The 19,189-nt window shown below is 40.4% G+C and overlaps 1 protein-coding gene across 4 annotated transcripts in view; it reads left to right on the forward strand.

The window, feature by feature from the left end:
• The window catches only part of kcnip4a (potassium voltage-gated channel interacting protein 4a), a 130,311-nt gene that overhangs the window by 21,742 nt on the left and 89,380 nt on the right, over positions 1-19,189 (forward strand). The window contains exon 1 of one of the 4 annotated variants that reach the window (XM_069170227.1): positions 19,035-19,147. The exons of the other annotated variants lie outside the window; for them this stretch is intronic. Coding sequence (XP_069026328.1) covers positions 19,063-19,147 — 85 coding nt within the window. The 5' untranslated portion in view covers positions 19,035-19,062. Of the gene's footprint in view, positions 1-19,034; positions 19,148-19,189 lie in introns of those variants that run through there. 4 annotated transcript variants of the gene reach the window in all.

Raw genomic sequence — 19,189 nt, forward strand, 5'->3', positions numbered from 1 at the left:
AGAAAATATCCTCAGTTTTACACCATTGTTTAAAACACTGGATGCTAAATCTCCCATAATGCAACTGAGTAACATCATTTCTCGTGCTGATTTGATAACTGCCCAAGCCTCTCAAACTCCAATTTGCAAGTGTCTCCAAGACAGAGATGTATCCCCGATGACATCACTGACATCATCAGATTTATTTTCTTAGATTTATAAATGCTCCTCTAAAGCCACAGAAAAAAAAGCCCTAATGCAGCTCTTTACGATGCGACATAATAAAAATAACACTTGAAAGTAATGGAAATTTGAACAATTAAGCAATTTGATTTGACAAACTCAATTCACTGAGGAAGATTATGTGATATTATGGAAACCTCCATTACAGCTACTTAGTGGACCGTGTGGGATTGTTCCATCGACTTATTATCTTATGACGAAGGGACGATGCCACATTGGGCTTTGGGACTTTGTGCACAGGATTCCTCATATTTCCATTTTGTACACAAACCATTAATGGAAGAACTAATCAACAGATTGAGGATAAAAATAACAGTTTCAGATGATCAACAGCAAAGGAGTTTCAAAAAACATTCTTCTTTTGTTAACTAGATATGCCACTGAGAAATGAAAGTTCCTAAACTAGTCATAGATTGAGAGGTTACTCGAGGAAAGTTGATAAGCAGTTGTGAATGTCATTAATCATCAGCTGCCTCTACATAACGTACCCTTAACCTGGCTACGTTCTTTTCCTCGCGCGTCCTCTTTTCCCCTCGTGTCTACCGGCATTACAGTCATTTGCTGGCAACCTACTTCAGTCAAAGTGTTTGTTTTCTAGCAGCGGCCTGGGCCCTCTATAAATAGGCCCTCCTGATTAATACCCAGCACAGAGACATCGTAAGCCTTTGGCTGCTGTAGGGCAGAAATGACTTTCCTGTGTTTGTGTCACTCGGCTTTGACACACCTGTCCCTGTCATTGGTCTAATTTATCTCCTCTACCTTTGTCAGGCACCATCCGAGCAGCAGAGGCGCTCACTACCAGGCCTGAGAGACCGTGCGAGTTTCATTCATATGTCCCTCCGAGATGGTTTAGTAAGGTGTGATGTATTTCATGTTCAACATGAAGGGTGCTGCAAGCATCTGTACGGAGGTATATCTTGATATTTGAATACTTTTGAGTAAAGTCACTTTTAAGTAACCTCTAGCTTTGTGAATTAATTATTATTATTAGAGTAACACAATGGATAGTCTAAGCTATACCCTATTCATGACATTTTTGCTTTGCTTTTCTAATCATTTGACTTTGTATAGGTCTTTACTCCTCACTTTACTACATACTTACCTCTACCGCACAGAAAAATCACGTTTCAGGTTTCCTCGAACAGTAACCACTGTTTGAAATAAATCTGGATTTACCAAAGGCAGCTGTGGCAGGCTGCAGGAAATTTTAACTTCATCATCTGAGAATTAAAGGAAACAATGTCATAATGCAGTATTTTTCCCAGTTGGTGCAGCGGGTTCCAATTATTTTTTTTTGAATAGACACTCGTGGTCACATTTTTAATGGTGATTGGATCATTTAAAAGCCTTCCTTAATCGGTACTGCCTCGTGTCAGCTCCGGACATCCCCATCACAGTCCATTATGAGACGTTAGTTTAACTCTAATGCAGTATGTGATATGACACGTTAATGACATGTCGGCACAGGATGGGAGTTTCAACAAGCTGTCACTGTGAGAAGAAACAGAAATAAGACTGAGGTCCTACTGGGAGCATCTCTGTGAAACTGTCATTTAACACTCCACCTGTCTGCAGATACGTCCCAAATGACAGACTAGTTCCTGGTTGTAAAGACTGTCTCAGGAAGGGAAAACAGAAAAAAATGTCATCGTTGATCTGTGGGCTTGCCGTTTTGCGATATAAAGTTTAAAGCAGATAGTCATTTTGTTTTAGTTTTACTGCAATTAAATGTGATAGACATGCTATTTAATTGGCATTTGACTGAGTAACAAATTATAAATTAAAGTGTTGTTTCCTTTTAATCCTGTTCAGTTTTTCTGTTACAAACATAAAAATGATCGTTAGGAAAAAAACTGATGTACTTTGTTCTCACCATGGCTAACGAGCAACATGGTGCGATTTTAGAATTCCAATTATGTTTACGAATATATGCGAACTCACTTGGCATCATTTCATGGGGCTTTAATTAAAGCAACTATAAAGAGAATTAACTGTCTGGCTATCAAAGTTTTATTGTTAATATTTGCTAATGTCAAGACGCCATCGAAAAACATTGCAGTAGAAGGGAGATATTCGCTAATTGAGATCATGCTTTTTGATGAACTCCAATCATTCTGTCGTAAAATTATTCTGAGATACTGATTCAGTATTCAGGATAGTAAAGTGATTTTACAAAAGCAAGTCTTTCTTTTCAAGGACACATATTTGCATTACACCCTTAAGTCAGACCAAAATTAATAATGAAATGATGCAGCCTCATTACATCACAAATCACCATCCTGGTAATGTATGAGATGCAGTTGGCCGGCCTGCGTGTTTCCACTATCTGTCTTACTACTCTGATCTTCCTGCCTGATGTGGGACTTCATTGGAGAAAAAAAAAGAGCAAAAGTGAGCAGGAGAGAATGAAGCACCTGTTTTCATAATGCAAAGGAAGACTATTTTAAGCTAAAAGTTGGTTAAAGAGGCTTTGAGAGAGATTCCTGCCTTCAAGGGGACTTTAATGCCGTTGTCATTTGAATTGAATACCCACACAGTTTGCCTGTTTAGAGCTCATTTATATGCCAGTACCCTGCAGCTGAGCCCGTGAGACTCCTGAGCCAGGTTTGATACCGTGGAAGCGGACGCAACCTTTACAGCGTTGCTGACCGCCGCCACCAAGAGGGACACGTGTGAGCAGATACACAGTGGAAAGTGAAGAAAAGGAGACTTGGAAATAGACATGCGAGACAATAGGGGCGAGCAGAGGGAAAGAGCAGAGCAATTAGTGGGAGAAACAGGAGAAGGACTAGATAAGGACGGTGCAGGAGGAGGACCAGAGGCAGAGACAGATGGCTGAAGGTGGAAGCGCCGGCCTGAAATGGCAGAGAAAAGTTACGTTTTCCAGCTTGGAGCTGGCAGACTGCAGCAGAATGAAAAGCTGCTCCTTTGAGACCCAAGCAGATAGCTGTTGAACAGACTGGAGTCTGCTGCAGCTGTTGTGATAAACATGGACATGCATGACAGCATATTGGAAAAAAAAAATACTCAAAGGTCACAGGTTCAGACTTCAGTTACATACAGCCTTTATGTTGCTGATATTTACTTTCTGAAAGCTGGGTAACGGAAAACATTCAAGGATCAAAATGTACCTGCGGTACAAATAATCCATTGATTGCTTCCTCATATTCATACTCTTCTTAACTGATTCATTGATCAGACTGTTTCTGATGTACATATTTTTTTTACAGATTTGCATTTCATTTATGAAGAATAATTGTGGCGCGGTTTGTACTTGGACCACTTTTAACAATTAAGCTGTGCTTTTTTTTTTTTTTTTCTAAAAGAGCAACTCATCACCTGCTGAAAACCTTGTTGGCTTTTAGTGGTTTAACTTATCATCTTGTTGCTTTGGTGTACTGTTGTAATCCAGCAGTGGACAGACTGATATTACCACTCCAAGAGCTTAATTAATGCAGAATTTATTTTATGCTGATTTTACAAAAAAAAAATCTTTTTAATATCAGAAACAGGAGCACAGAAGAGCAGTGTTAATTGCCACGCTCCATGGCGTCAACAACATCCATTTATGATATATAATGATAGGTAATGGGTTATTAACAGCGCATCTTTATAAATCTCTACATTAACGGCATAAATTAATCATGATTGACATATTATGCAGCGAAAGCAAGGCAAATGGCATTTTAAGCTACACGGATGTAAAGGCAAACCACCAGTCACCCCCCTTACGACGCCAAATATATTTTTTCATTGTGTCGATCTTGCAACCTATAAATGTTTTCTCACTCGTAGCAGAAAAGCTAATCTTCCCATCTTGAACTTCTGATCATTTCAAGACGGTTATCTTCTGTTTTTGGCTTGTAACCATTTGTGAGGGATTGGTTATTTTGCTGCTGCAGTGATTATTTTCAGGATGTAACTGTCATTTCCTGTTCTGGCAAATAAAGTGACGTGCACGTCGGAAGAATCGGCAGCTGAATAAGCTGCTTGTGATTCTTTTAAAATATTGAAATCTTTGGGCAGGTGCAGTGGTTCGCCTCAATTTGCCTACAGCTTCTTGAGCATTAGATATTTTTTTCAATTTAGGAATAATAGAAAAACAAACAAGAGTTTCACACCTAAAATAAAAAAGAAATAACGCATTTCACACATTTTTCTGTTGTGTGGCTATAAAGGGTGTTATTCCCAAAAGTAAGGTGCTAAAAAAATACGTTGTTTTCGTACCAGTATAAACAATACAGTACATATAGACAATATTTTAACTTTTCATACAATACTGAACCCTATATTGGACATGGAATAACATTTTTAGTCAGGTTGAAGCACAATTAGTCAGTTTCCTTTGTACCCCACTCCATGCCTTGTGCTTTGATAGGCCCTTGAGAATTTAGTTTCTCATGCCGTTATAGAACTGTGAAAGAAACTCACCTTGTTATTTTTATGTCATATTGAAAGTGCCTTTTTTTTTTTTTTTTTTTTTTTTTTGCAGGAAATTGGTGTCTTATTAGTCCCTCGGTGGCATCGGTCCAATCCAGAACATTCTTTTTAAGTGGCACTTCTATTTTTTTTTTTCTCACTTTCACAGAGAACAAGGTTGAGAATATCTCACCCATGTAGCAACGCATTAAGGACAGCCTCTATATTTGCTGCTGTGCTAATGGCGCCAGTCCCATTTGTTCTCACTTGAGGGGAAAACGAGGAGTATCAGTGCTCCCACCGGACGACGCCTATCCTTCTTAAGTAACTGTCTGTCTGTCGGCAGTCGTGCACCCTGTAGAAATTGGGTCAACAAACCACACCAGGCCTCCAGCACGAAACCAAACAAAATGAGGTCATGGAAAAGAGATGGCTTTCAGCTGTCCTGCAGAGCCTTTTAGCATGGCACAATATACGCTTCGTTATGACAGATAACTCCATCTCAACACTAACAGAGTCACTTCCCAGGATGAATCGTTCACTTTGACTTTTTGCTGCGCGTTTGTTTGACATTGTGGAACCTGCTTAAGTAACAGCACCTATTATTTCCTTGTGCTTCTAGCAGTGCTTACTGGCAATCCACTTCTACTGATGAATTTCAAACATGATGGCCGTCCAGTAATTACAGTGCTAATGACTGTTTGTACTGCACAGTACTGGGTGTAATTTCCCCATTCCCATGGCAGCTACCAAGTTGTTTTATTTTTCTCATCTCTAAGGCAGTCATTCAGTAAATAGCTTTTTGCAAGAGAGAGTAGTGTTGTGCCCTTCAGTGTTAAAAAGTTTAAAAGAAGCCTTTCATGAGTAGCTGCAGAATAAGTGAATTAAAAGTTTGTTGATAGCATCGGAGTGTGTAATATTTGAAATTAACTCAAACCCAGTGAAAGCCACATCCCATATTAGGGTTGCATATTTTTTTTTACCTGACAATACAAAGTTTTAAACACAGAAACTGACGAGATGTGTTGGACTAGCTTGGCCCCGCCACCTATTGCTCACAGATTCAGTCTTTGCTGTGATCATAGTGTGGAAACACTGTTTGTATGAAGGTTTGCTGAGCCACTCTAAAGGGTGGACGAAATGTAGTCGCCACAATAGTGGTGGTGGCAGAGCTGGGAGAAGCGGTAACGAACAGTTGAAGCTGGAACAAGAACAATGCCGCTTGTATCCTTGAATTTATTTGAAGCTTGCAATGGTCATTGGCCGACATTGCGTTGCACTCCGCTCAAATTGGTGAAGAATCTGTTGTTTACAGCTCGGTGTGTTTCGGCGTGCAACATGCGTCATATAGTGGTCATTGCTGATTGGTTAAAGGCTGCTGCAATAGTTTGAAAATGAAACGTGGGTCTTGAGCTGAAACGGATGTCCCAAAGATGCAGAAATACTGTCGAACATGGCATGCTGCGAAGACCACGAATGCTTTTTTTTTTTTTATTTTTTTTTTTGGATCAATTGGGCTGGTAATGGAAATTAACAAATGTTTAAATGTTAATGTCCCTATCCAAAATATTTATTCAGCAGCACAGTCTTTACAGGTTCTTGGTCCTTCAAGTGTCATTTTCTCTCTGAAATAATTATTATTAAAAGATAATTGATGGATTGCCATGAAATTTGATTAAGTTATTCAGGATTTATTTTGAAGACTAGTGACATTCCTTTTGGCCAACTGTACTTTGTTTTGCTCATCAGTGAACCTCAACATGCTAAACTGCTAAACTAAGATTAATGAGCCACTTAAATATTACATGCCAAACACAAACATGTTAGCATTGTCACTGTGAGCATGTTGGCATTTTTTTTATTTTTAATATCAGTCTGTATCTTAAAGCTCCACTGTATCTACAGCCTTAAAGAGCCACTAGAATGGCTGTAGACTTGTTTAAATGTTGTATTAGCTGTTGTTAACCATGACTTGTCCTGTCAGGAGGTTCAGTGTGGTTGAGTTTTCGATATATGTTTTGCTGTGTAATTCTGCATTCACTCTTTTTTTTAAGTGCTCCCTTAGTTGTGACAGCTTCTGCATGGTCCATAACGATAGCAGTCAGGGAGCCTGTGTGGTTTAGATTCAAATCACGAAATAAAAAGAAGCAACACAGCCGTAAACATCGTCTTCCACCTCATTTTCTTTTCTCCTCTTCTGCCACATTATTAGCGGGCCAACTAAAGGTGGCTTTGGTGAATTTGCCCCAGCACACTGTAGGTCTTATCAATGATTTAGTGTGTCTGGATTAATGCTCGTACGCCAAATGCTCTGTCCATCCTTTTGTTGAGTGATTCAGGCTTTGTGGAAAATCTGGTTCAAAGGAATTTACAAGAGGAAAAAAGTCAAATACAACAAGAGCATTTTTTTGAAGATGATATAAATCCTGTCCATGCATACGAGTCTTTATGGCTTTCATCAGCATGTTAACAAGGACTCTTCCCCTTATTGGCTTTACATTGAGTTATCGGGAGAGTTCTCGGGAAGACTGACTGGCTCCTGCTCAGATAGATTTTCATAACCAGCTCCCATATGATCGCCATATACAACTGGCATTGTATCAAAGTAACTATTTAAAACAAGCACATTCAATTCTTGCGAGACGGAAACATTTTATTTTCCTTTTGAAGAAAATGAATTTGAGCTGCAGCCTTCCCCAACAGACCGATCTGTAAGGAGAGTGCCTGGCCACCATATCAAGATTGATGGCCCAGAAAATCTGTATTTTTATTCAAGCTTAAGATTTACACAAGATTTGCATCTAATTCCGCACTTTCAACAACATTGGGAGCATTTCTAGCCTGGAAATGAAATGGAGATAAAGCTGTGTCCCCATGTATCACAATTCATTACATTGTCAGCACTGAGCAAACCAAATACTTTGGGTTTTTCTTTGTGTCAGTAATCAAGCCAGGTCAAGATTACTTCATATCAATCCTTAAAATCAAGGATTTTCATATCAATCCTTAAAATAAAGGGTATTTATATGTACATTTTTGTCACCAAAATAGTATTTTTCAATATAAAGTACTCATTGGCACTTTAAAATGAACTGCCAGATGGCCTTAACCCTGTATTCATAATTTACATGTGAAACAGAACTTCCAGCCATAAAGTTTTTGTAACAGGAATAGTCTTCCTCAGAGAAGTGAGTAAATCAAAAAACATTGTACTTAACATTCAACATGGGCTCAACTCCATTTCATATTGAAGCCACACTCTGCAGTATAAACCCATAGTTTAAATGCCATCTACATTTCCCTGGTGACATACTCTGCCCCCTTTTTCTCATTCACTCACCTGCAGAAAATCATTTGAAATTCATGATGTCTGTGTCTTTACTGTGCCATCATTAAAGACCTGGCTGGACTGAAGAACAGTAAATATGGGAGACCAACGCTTTCCACATCATTATTGTTTTTGCTCTCAGTGAAAATGAAGGCTGACCCCTCGCTCGATCAAACTGAGTGATGTCGTTGTGGAAGGAGGGATGAAGTTCATTACTGTCCCTGGGTTTGATGTGTTCATTACTCAGATATATTGTGATTTACTCCTTCTTCCTTCCTTTTTCATTCTCTTTTTCTCACCACCTCTCTGGGTCAGAAATATAGTCAGGCAGTTTTGAAATGCCACAAGAAGTCCCAAAACGTCCTAAGAATCGACTGCAACTCAGACTTTTTTGAGTTGGGAAAGATGAGTAAGAGCTGCACTGCATTGTGACAGTTGGTGTTCGTGGCTGCGTAATAGAGATGATGAGTTGCAGTAATGCAGGGTTTTCCTTTACTCTTATGTTTCTCTTCTTACCTGGTATTCCTATGGCAGATGGAAGCCTCGTGGTTTCATGATCCAGTCACCCTTCTCTGTGCTGACGTTGTAAAATCTATTTCCTTGCAGTTTAATATGCAGTTTATTGGCCACAACACCAAGGCCGTTCCTATAAACATGACTATTCCGTCACTGACTGAGTGATTGAGTTTTCTCTATTGGTCGACCAAATGATGCGACTTCCTGCATCTGTTTAAAATCAAAAGCCGTCTTGCGTTTCATGTACCATTTTGTCATCTACCAGATTTTGACTTCTGGTTTAAACACATCTACAGCCACTGCATGGTAAAACCTTGGACTTTGTTGCTGCATGTCTGTCATTATATTCTATTCCATGAAGCATTTTGATTTGTTTGGATTGAGCCTATGATCCAGCTTTGCAATTGCCGAAACATTTTACACAAATGTAATTTCAAATTTGGACCGTGTAGGTATGTGACCTGTGTTAGTGTCAGTATCACTGTCAATTAAAAAAAACAATTTAATGCCGAGTCTTTTCAGTGCTCTTTAAGGAAACTGAAAAAAAACAGCCAGTGCAGAGTTTAAACTTCGTAAATCTTAAGATCAATTAAAGAGTGCAGCTTAGAGCTGCAGCTGTCAATTCATGTTCAGAGTATTTTTTGATTATAATATTAATACAGAATAGTTTTGTCTAAAAGTCATGAAGAAAACATTGAAACACATGTAATATAATGTTGGAGTCAGTGGCGACAGATGCAAAGTGTTGATTATCAAGACAGACGTTGTCAGTCAGCTGTCATGTATGATGAAGCAAAGTGATTTTGCATTTCAGCTCATGATTGAGTTTACTGTTTAAACTCTAATGTACTCTCTCTAACTTTGTTTCAGTACTGTATCTTGTCATTGCATGAAGAACCTTGTCTGTTTTGGGCCCTTTTGACAGTGTGGTACGCTAGCGGCTACGGTCCTCGATGGGTAAAATAGGCGATGGCCAGTTGGGACATTCTCAGTGTCGCATCATATCTAAATCATGTAAAGTAGTGAGTTCACAAGCATTTAGTTCCTTCGAGAATACATCTACATTCATTGTTCTCTGGAACATTAAATAGTGCTTTAGCACGTGTGCTAACAGACCATATGTTTTTAAGTGCTCACAAGTATGCACGAGGGTGATGCCTTTGAGCATTAGTATCACCAATCAGTGATGTTGGCAGTCAGCTCACCTGCCTGCATTATCAAGCTGCAGGAGAAAAACTGCATTAACTTCTTTGCCCTCACATTATAAGATATACAGCACGCTTTACTGTTGGATAAGTCCACCAATTACACAGAAGGTGACTTGCTCTGCTAACATATGTACTGTAGGCAGTGCTGAATCTGGTCCAGAGCCAAAGGCGAGGAGCTGCCTGAATAACAGTACCTACAACATTCAATACATTTGAAGGTGGTCCAAATCACTGTCATTGTTGTATTGGATTGTAATTTGAAAGACAGTGTGCCTTTCCAACTCTGACTGGTGGCCCTGATTCTGATACACTACCAATCTGACCTGTGCTCAGAGAAGACATTAAAATGTATACAACTTTTATGTCCCTTGAGGACTCTATTTGTCACGACCCTAATAGTGGTGATCGAGCACACGCACTGTTGGCGGTACGAGCACGAAGCATGAAGGACATTGTTCAGTGGAGGGATAATGAGGTGTTTAGATTTAGGATTTAGAGAAAGGCTCCAAGAAAACTTCAAAGCACCTACCGTAACTGACCTATGTTTGAAAGCATGTCCAAAGAGAACAGGATCACAGGTGAATGTGGCTCCAATGTCACTGTGAACTTAAGAGCCGTAGGGATTGGTTCAAACCTCGTATGACTTCAACAAAAGAAGAATTTGTGGCTGATTTTCTACATGTAACATTTTCAGACTGGTGTTAGATATTGGCCACACTGAGTTCATAAGGGGTGTAAGAAAAAAAAAATCTGTTCTCAACAAGAAATCAGAATTGAGCATTAAGCTTTGCAGTGTGAAAGTAGCTTTTGTCAGCAGGCATTAATACAAGACCTAATGCTCCTTGAAAAAGGGCCGGGAAGTCTATTTGACCATTTCAGAGCCTGTAATTAAAATGCAAGCAGGGCAGAATCAAGCATTCATCTTTGAAGTAGAGACTCATCCTGTTTGGGGCACAATTTTTTCTGAGTTTTCCAATACAAGCCTTTTTTCAGCTCTATGTGAATTGAGACATAAAGCTAATGACCCTTATCAGTGTCTTGTTCAAGAGCCTTCATCTCTCCAAATAGTCCCAGCAAGATACCGGAGTGCAGATAAAACGTCGCCTGTGAGTTCAAGGAGTAATGACGGAGATGTACTGCACTGTGTTCTCTCCAGTAAAAAGAAAAAGGACATAGCATTTCAGGGTCCACCGTGCCGTTCTAAGTATCCCATCAGCAGATTCATAATGAAGAGGATCACGCCAATTTCCCATAATGACCTTTTCAAAACAAACTCCTAATTCCGAAGAAGGGTAATGAATGCCAATGAAGACAGACTGCAGTGGGCATCCCGATAAGCATTTGGGCAAAGTACCGTTTTAGACCTGCCATATGTTCCGTGTGATGATCCATCATTCTGTAATGCAGAATACACGCACTGTATCAGAGTGGACTGTAAAGTGCATACAAAGCAGGAGAATGGATTTTAATGTGAGGAGGCATCCCATATGCTTTTCAGAAGGGCCCTAAGGGAGCAGTTGTGCTGACATGAGTGCACTGATGTCAAAAGCAATTCATTACTGTCTTCAGATACCGACCTGACTCTTATCTGCAACGACACCTTGCATTGTCAAAGCGACCGTTAATCCGTTGCGTCAGAAAAAGCACTACATTCCTGCAGTTGTTAGCATTAATGGAGTAGGTGGACCCTTTTTATTTTTTTTTTTATTTTCCAAGAACTTCAGCTCCATTAATCCTTTAATGAATTTAAGTTAGTTCTGTCTTTCGAATAAATCCTCAATATTAATCTAATAATTGGTTTAATAACAGCAGCATAATCTATGATTCTTTACTCTACAAGTTGCAATCAAAAAGTTCAAAGACCGTTTGTGTTGCATGCTAATGAAGTGCAGCACTAATATCAACAGAGCAGTGGGGAAGCAATAACTTCTGAAAGTATTCCAAGTTAGTTCGCTTGATCATCATATGCTCGGGTGTTACACATGATACGAGCCAGATTTGTCAACTATTTTGATTTTTAATGCCATAAACATGTTAGCAGAATCTGAGGATTTGGGGGCTTTTTTTGGGGGGAAAAAAAGGAGCTTTTGAATTATCTTCCTTTTTAGAAAATATTGAATAAGTTTTTAGTAATTCTGTTCATTTTACAGACAAAAGTGATTCAATACTCAGTATTGGTGAGTTGCAGCCATATTTGTTTGTATTTTTGTATTTAAACAAACTGTTTGAAATAGAGACTCATTGAAAATACTGTCCTCTGAGTTAGTCTCGGTCAGCAAGGAGAAATGACTCACAATTGATCGGCCATTTGCAATCATATTGTTTGAAGCCCACTTTCCTTTGATGCGAGTCCAGCCTCGACCTTAATTCCCTGACGGCTAACTTGATCTGCTGAGGAAGATGCAGCATTAACCCAGTGTTTCATGAGGCTGTTTTGTGCATTCAAATATGGTTGTTATTTCTTCCTTTATGCTTTAACAAACCTGCTAACCTTTTTCCTAATGACAGATTTACAAAATCGATCAACCATTTTCCTATTGGCAGCAGCTGTGTGCTTAAGCTCTCCATAAAGGTTACTATAGCAACCATTTGGCTTGATAGCTTAGTGTCCTGCATCTCCTGAGGGGAGGCTTTTCTCTTCGTTCCCTTGTGGTTACACAATGCAGACCCAGTATTTAAAGTGATTTAGGCCATCAGACCGTAATATTGTTCAGTGGAACGGTTTCACTTCATTTTTGGACTGTTAATTTTTAAATTTTTAAGTCTTTTTATACTTTGGCAGCCATTTTTTTGGCCTTCGAGCAAAACTTGAAGCTTCACGTGGAGAAAAAAGAGCTTCACTCCACCCATGACTTTATTGGGTTCATCCTGACAGAGACATTGATGAGAAACCCCACCGCTCACTCATTTTCTGCTTTACAAGAAGCTGCTTTCAGGAGCTTTAACTGGTTGTTGAGCTTATCTTTAGGTCATTTCAGGTTGGAGGCTGAAAAATGTGTTGAATTAAATGTTGCTGCATTTGAACCCGGTTTTTACTGCCTCTGTTAAAGTGCATATGGATTCAGAGATTGCTGCCGAAGCACATCCTGTAAATTTTCCAATAATTATTATTTTATTATTCAATATTTTGTGATGCGGCGACTGTGTAGCTCTCAACTGTGAGGATGTCCCATTTTCCTGTCATTGTGTATGTTTGGCAATGAGGTTTAAAATTACCACCTTATTTTTTAGGCTCACAAAATTGTGTATTCAGTAAGCAATTCTGGGAAGAGAGCCCAGACTTAACTGTTTCTATTTGGAAATGAATGCATCACACGTCTACAGTGTATCTACGATTTCCAGTTATTTCTCCCCTTACCGTTGAAATCGACTGCAGTAGAAGTGTTTATACAGACAGTCTCTGAGGATTTATATCTATAGAAAGCAGTGAACAGAATTGATGCTGTAGTTATTGCATCCTCCCAGCTTTCTGTTTACTCAGCAGAATCTCCAGTGTTGTAGTGTGTGGACTCTGAGGAGCTTTTAATTTATTGCATGTTTGTTTAGTGAAACAAATGAACAAATTAGTCATTGCACCAATGCTTTTTTGTGCAGTGACTTTTGGAGTTGTGACAGCATTGCTTTTGCAGTGAACATTATACATTTTCCACAATAGTATAATAGTAAACCATGGGACAAAAGGTGGATGTTTGCTAGGAAGACCAAAGCTACCAGTGAGGTCATGGAGGTCGTGCTTTCTGTCGGTTTTTCTATGACTTTAGGGATTCTAGAAACCAAAGAACTGTTCAGGGGATAATTGCAATTCAAAAAACTCCAGGTGGGGTATTCTATGTGTATTTTTTTTTCCACAGAAATACACCCTTCTATTGGGTGTGGGGAATCAAATTTCCAGAAAATACATCTGAACTGTTAATAATGTCATCATTAACATGCACCTTCCACAAAATGCAATATTAATACCTTTTAAAATGTTTTTTTTTTTTTTTTTTTTTTCATGTTCAGGCCAAATTTTCTATGACTTAGACTGATGTTTTCAGTGTTTCTCAAATCTATGGCCCAGGTGGTGGGTGCAATAATAAAACGAAAATGTTACTGCCTTTCTGCTCCTCTGTTCGTGTGTGTGTGTGCGCATGCGCGTGTGTGTGTATGTGCGCGTGTCATCTTTCTGTTTGCTTCGACTTCTGTTCCCAGAGATTTTCATACTGTGCTGATGGCGTATTGGCGTTTGCCTTGTTTACCAAAACTCTGCTATGCTGAGCAGCAGTTCTGCAGCAGATATTACTCATTTCAGTGCATGCTGGTGTTCTGCGATATGTTCAGGTGCTGGAACACAGTCTGAAGACAGCCTGCTGATGTTGTACCTGCAGAGTTTGACAAGTTGGCTCTTTGTAGCTTTTCTATTAATTAGGGGTCTAACTTTTGTGTTTTGGTGGAATAATAATAATAATAGTTTAATCATGTAGTAGATGTAGATCACGCTAGCGCTTTGTCAGATTGCACCGTGCACTTGGAGATTAGCAGGGATTGTTCTCTAACATTGGCATGAAAAAACACAATTAGCATTTGTCTCCAGTTGTCAATAGTCAATCTAATGAACAATCAGCACAATTGAGTGAACAAAACACTGAATTACCTTTGCTGTCTCGGTACCTGTTCATGCTTGTAGCATGCTTGTTCTCTAGGTGCATGCCCCTTCAATAAGGACAAGAAAACCCCGAAATACTTCAAAGTTTGAATAATTTAAAAGGTATTCATAGTCTAACATCTGTGAGTGAGGCAGTGGATGGCTCGTTGACCACCGTGTTCTTTTCCAGTCCAACAACTCTCAGGACCTTTTTATGGATATTGTCAAGCAAGCTAAGGTGAGACAGTGGAGCACTCACCCAGCGCAGTGAAGCACACTCCACCACCTGATGACAGATACCTCCTCTATAGATTGTGACTCAGCTCTTGATGTTCAATTTAGGGGCCACTTTGCCCAAAGCTCCCAGTTTCTCTCCTGCTGTAGTACCGATGTATCATCCATTTTGACTTTAAAGAGTGAAACACGAGTTGTGTTGCGGTTTCGGCGTTTAATCAGTGATTTTGCTGCTATTTAGCAGGCAAACAGTTTGCAGTTTGTGTATGCTCTTCACGCGTGCTCCCATATTTGATGACAAGCTGTTCTATGCAATTTTTCAGCGAGCTGATTTCAACACAGTTGGGTAAACAAGCTCTCGTGTTAATGTTGGCGCTCACCCCTGAGCACCTGCAGTCAGTGTTTTGTAGATGGATCAATATATCTGTCAACGTCTCCCTCAGTGGAGCCTATTTCATGTTCCTCCTGTCACTGCTCAAGGGTGCAACATGAAAAAGCTCATGTTCCATCAAAGTCTGGAAAGAAATAAAAGTTTCTGTGGGACTTTATGTTCCAGATGATAGGGGGAATGCCAGTGAAAAAGATTTAGGGGAGATACACCTGCACGAGCTGCATAGGTCTGAAACTTTTCTGCTTAAGCAAAATATATCAGATTGTTTAACTGCAATTTTAAAATGTCAAAACTAATGAGCTGGAGAATTTTTTTTCACTCTGCTCTGCACCGATTCCCTTCAACTTCAAACAACCCTCAAGGCCAAATTGACTTTTAGACGGTACATACCTCCGTAGGAACAGAAGTGAAACCAGTCCACACTTCATCTAGTGAAGACCTGTGGGAGGTTCAAGGGTCCTTTTTAGAGCAGCGTCTGGCCACAACATTCTGCGTCAACGCTACAATTTCTTGAACAATGCAGATATCGTGCAGTAGCCGTGCCTGTCTATGTTGTTGGAGTGAAATTGTTTTTACTTGAAGAAGATAGTGTTTGGCGAGGCTGCAGATATGGTAGAATAACTTAAGATGAGGCAAGTTTTACTCAACAGTTCAGATTAATCTGTTTCTTTCTAATGTCCATAGGGTCTGAAAAAAATCCTGCTGTTGATCTATATTGATTCTTAATTAAAGCAAGACATGACAGTTATTAAATACCTGCCATAGAGGGAGTTGTTTCAGTGCTTTCAAGCAAACCCTTTTCTTGTGCTCCACATATGACATGGATATGTTTTTTTTTATCTTTAAATTTAACCAAATGTCCCTCAAGTTTTCAGCATCTGTGTTTGTCCTCAGCTTCCATGTCACTTTTTGCCTGAACCATGCTCATTAAGGTAAACAACACGACTCGTGTTGAGAGTTTTTCCTGACTGTATATGGACTTGGAATGTCGTGATTTGTTCCCCACTTCACACTCAACATGGGGGTTGGGGAGTACTTGAGAGTGATCTGTGGGTTATTTGTTGGCTTGCGGGAAAATAGATGTCTTTTAGTTTTGAGTGCAGTGTTTGCCAGCAGCGCAGCGTACCTGAATGATGTGTTTTGGTCAGTGTTCGTTTGCTCGTCACAAAAGTCAGCAGCAGGCCATCTGTTCACCTCAGAAATAGTGAGGTGACAAACCTCACTGTACTCATTTTGCCACAGACATTTGTTTTCATTGTGTGACCTGAAAATACGGCCGTGTAGCTGCTCCAAAGTGCCTCTGTGGAAATTATAGAGTCTCCAGGCGTGCGTTTGTTTATCGGAAACATGGATAGAAATGGAAACCAGGAGGTAGGTGACAGGTGATGGAGAAGCACACATGTTGAAATTAAGTTTTCTCAGGAGGGTTAACAGGAGTGCGGTGCCTGCAAAGTATGGACCGAATGCAAGCTCTGACCAATGACCAGGCATGCCATTTTAAAAGCACTCCTTAAACCAAAAATATACACAATGAAAAGTACGGAATAGATGTCGTAGTTATAATTCTAAAGTGGCATTACTTCACAAAGCTAAGTGGTCATTTTATGTTTACATAAAAAAGAAAGAAAAAAAAAAAGCCCTTTCATATCTGACATGTCCACTTTGTTGTATACTGGATGCTTAATACAGAGGTTCTTGTATAAAACTTGAGAAGATCTGTCCTGGTTTGGGGAATATGACACTCCTGCAACCCAAATATGTTTTGGTTCTGTTCGATTTCGCTGCAGTATCTCAATGAGCCTGATAAGTGAGCTAATGTGCACACCAGGAATCTGAGCTTACACACCTGAATGGAATCCTGTGACAGGTTTTTAATTACACGTGTCGTTTTACTGCTAAAACAAGTTCAAATGTCTGCTGTGAAAATGGTCTGTTAGTGAGGACAACAACTTTATTTTTTAGCTCTTGTGTTTAACACTATGTCAAGCATGAAGCTATCAAGTGCTTCTCTCTTTCAGCCCTTTTTTCAGAGTTAGTGTTTTCAAAGTGAGTCAACCAGACACAACATTTCACCACCAGCCAACAGACCTAATAATAATTAGCTGGCAGTTAGCAGTAAAGTCAGCAGGTATTGGCTAGAACTGAGACGCTTGCTGTTGTCTTCCTCTTTGTGAATTGAGAGCCCTTTTTCTTTCCCAAAAATAACCAAGAATTTCAGAGGTGAATCTGCCCCTGTGTCATTGTAAACTGCATATGTGCTGCGTGAGAATAGAAAGTGTGACTGGCATAGTAACATAAACTCAGGACTTTTAAAGACTTTAAAAAAAAAGTATCTATTTTTTTAGCAAATAATTGACACGGTTTGAAAGTCTTTCTGTCCACTGCCAAAGTCTGTGAAAGAAAGTCGTGTCACAAAGGCACTGCGACGCCCCGCAAGTACCTTGTAAATTATTCACCTAATTGAGACACTGTACCAGTTCTCTATGCCGCTCTGGCCCAGTAAGAAGTTTCACACAATACTTCAAGCCGTTGAAATCTTTATTGTTCTCAAAGTGCACCTTTTAAAAAAAAAAAAAAAAGTTTTATTCTTGCCTGTGGAACAATCCCCTCGCTGCTCATTCCTGTCCAGAAAGTGTGTGTGGCATAACGCGCTAACAAGAACTCCAAGGTCAGAGTCTGCAGAGTCTCTACGCGGAGCAAGATCCACCAAAAATAGAACTGCCTCTCTGTCAACTGACCTGTAGAGCCTGAGCCCCGTTTCAGAGCATTTTCAAGCCCAGTTGTACCTCATAAACCTGTCGGCCTGATGGACATGTAATAATGAGAAAAATGTGACTGACATTGTTTTCTACCGCAGTAATAAGACTGCAAACAGTTAAAGGTTGGAGTTAATAACAAGCTTTTCAGATGTGAAAGCTTGGCATTGATAGATGAGTGCAATTGAGGTACAGTGTCGGCTAATTAGTGAAGAAGATGATGCACTTGGCTGGTCCTAATGTCATCACAGACGCTGGGCGTAGCCTGTCAGTCATTATTAAGACTGACCTTGACATTTTGTTGCATGAAATTTCACCAACCTGAGTCACCTGGCATTTTTCTCCAGCCTCCACCTGTCTCTTGACTTTTAATTGAAGCAGTGTATTTATCACCCCCCTCAACCACTTAGCTTATGAGCGTCTCCAGAGCCCACGGTGCCCCATTTCAAATTGTCCATTACTGTCACTCAATGTTTGAGCTACACATCAGGCGGCGGTTCCATAATGTACTCTCATTGCTGATTCATTGAGGTGGACACTTTCCCCTTAATTCTCTTTTATTTCTCTCCTCCTCCTTGTGTGCTTTCTATCTCTCTTCTTCTTCTCCTCCTCCTCCTCCTCTCGGGCCAATCAGGCCACACCTCCATGGCAACCGTCAGTAAGGGTAAAACATCCACAGATGGTGCCGAGTAGAGCGAGCAGCAGGCGCACTACGAGATCAAGTGTGGGAGTGTGTTTTTGTTTGTGTGTCTGAGAAAGACGGAGAGGGACAGACATGCTGGATGACCACTGTATTGTGAAGCCGGCAGAGTAGTCTGTAGTGACACAGAAGAAGAGTAGCAGAGTGTTTGCTCAGAGGAGTTGCAGGAAAAGTCTGAAGAGGATTAGTGAGTGGTGGTGGTGGTGGTGGTGGAGGAGAAAAAAAAAGAACAGAGAAGCCCCTTCATCTCCCCCAGAGAGCAGGAGGTAAACCGGCGGTAAGCAAATATTAATGACCTGACAAAAGAGCCCACAGCATCCCCGTGTTGATCAGACAGCCTTACCCCGGAGCGGCGCAACAGAGGAGCTCGGACACACGCACACACAGCTACACACACGCGAGACGAGCCCCATGTCGCTGCTCTCCACTCACTCATGATCATCACTCCTGTCACACGCAGCCACGAGGGCCACGCTGACACAGCCGCAGGAGAGCAGCAGACAAAAGGACACTTTCCCCGTCGTGGGACTTTGTCAAACTAAAAGTCTTCCCCTGGATTTCTTTTTTTTTTTTTTTTTTTTTTTTTTTGAGTAACCCTGAAGACAGAGTCCTCCTTTTGTGCTGACCTTTCCCAGCATCCCCCCCCCCCCTCCGAGGAGCAAAGATGAGCTGCAGGAAACGATGCAAGCGTGAGATCTTCAAGTTCGCCCAGTACCTGTTCAGACTCATCACAGGGACGCTCAACACCGGTAAGACTGTGAGTGGCCGATTTGTCCCCCCCCTCCCGTGTC

This window comes from Embiotoca jacksoni, unplaced genomic scaffold (assembly GCF_022577435.1).
Source record: "Embiotoca jacksoni isolate LCO1_2020_lvr unplaced genomic scaffold, fEmbJac1.0.p SCAF_49, whole genome shotgun sequence".
Lineage (NCBI taxonomy): Eukaryota > Metazoa > Chordata > Actinopteri > Embiotocidae > Embiotoca > Embiotoca jacksoni.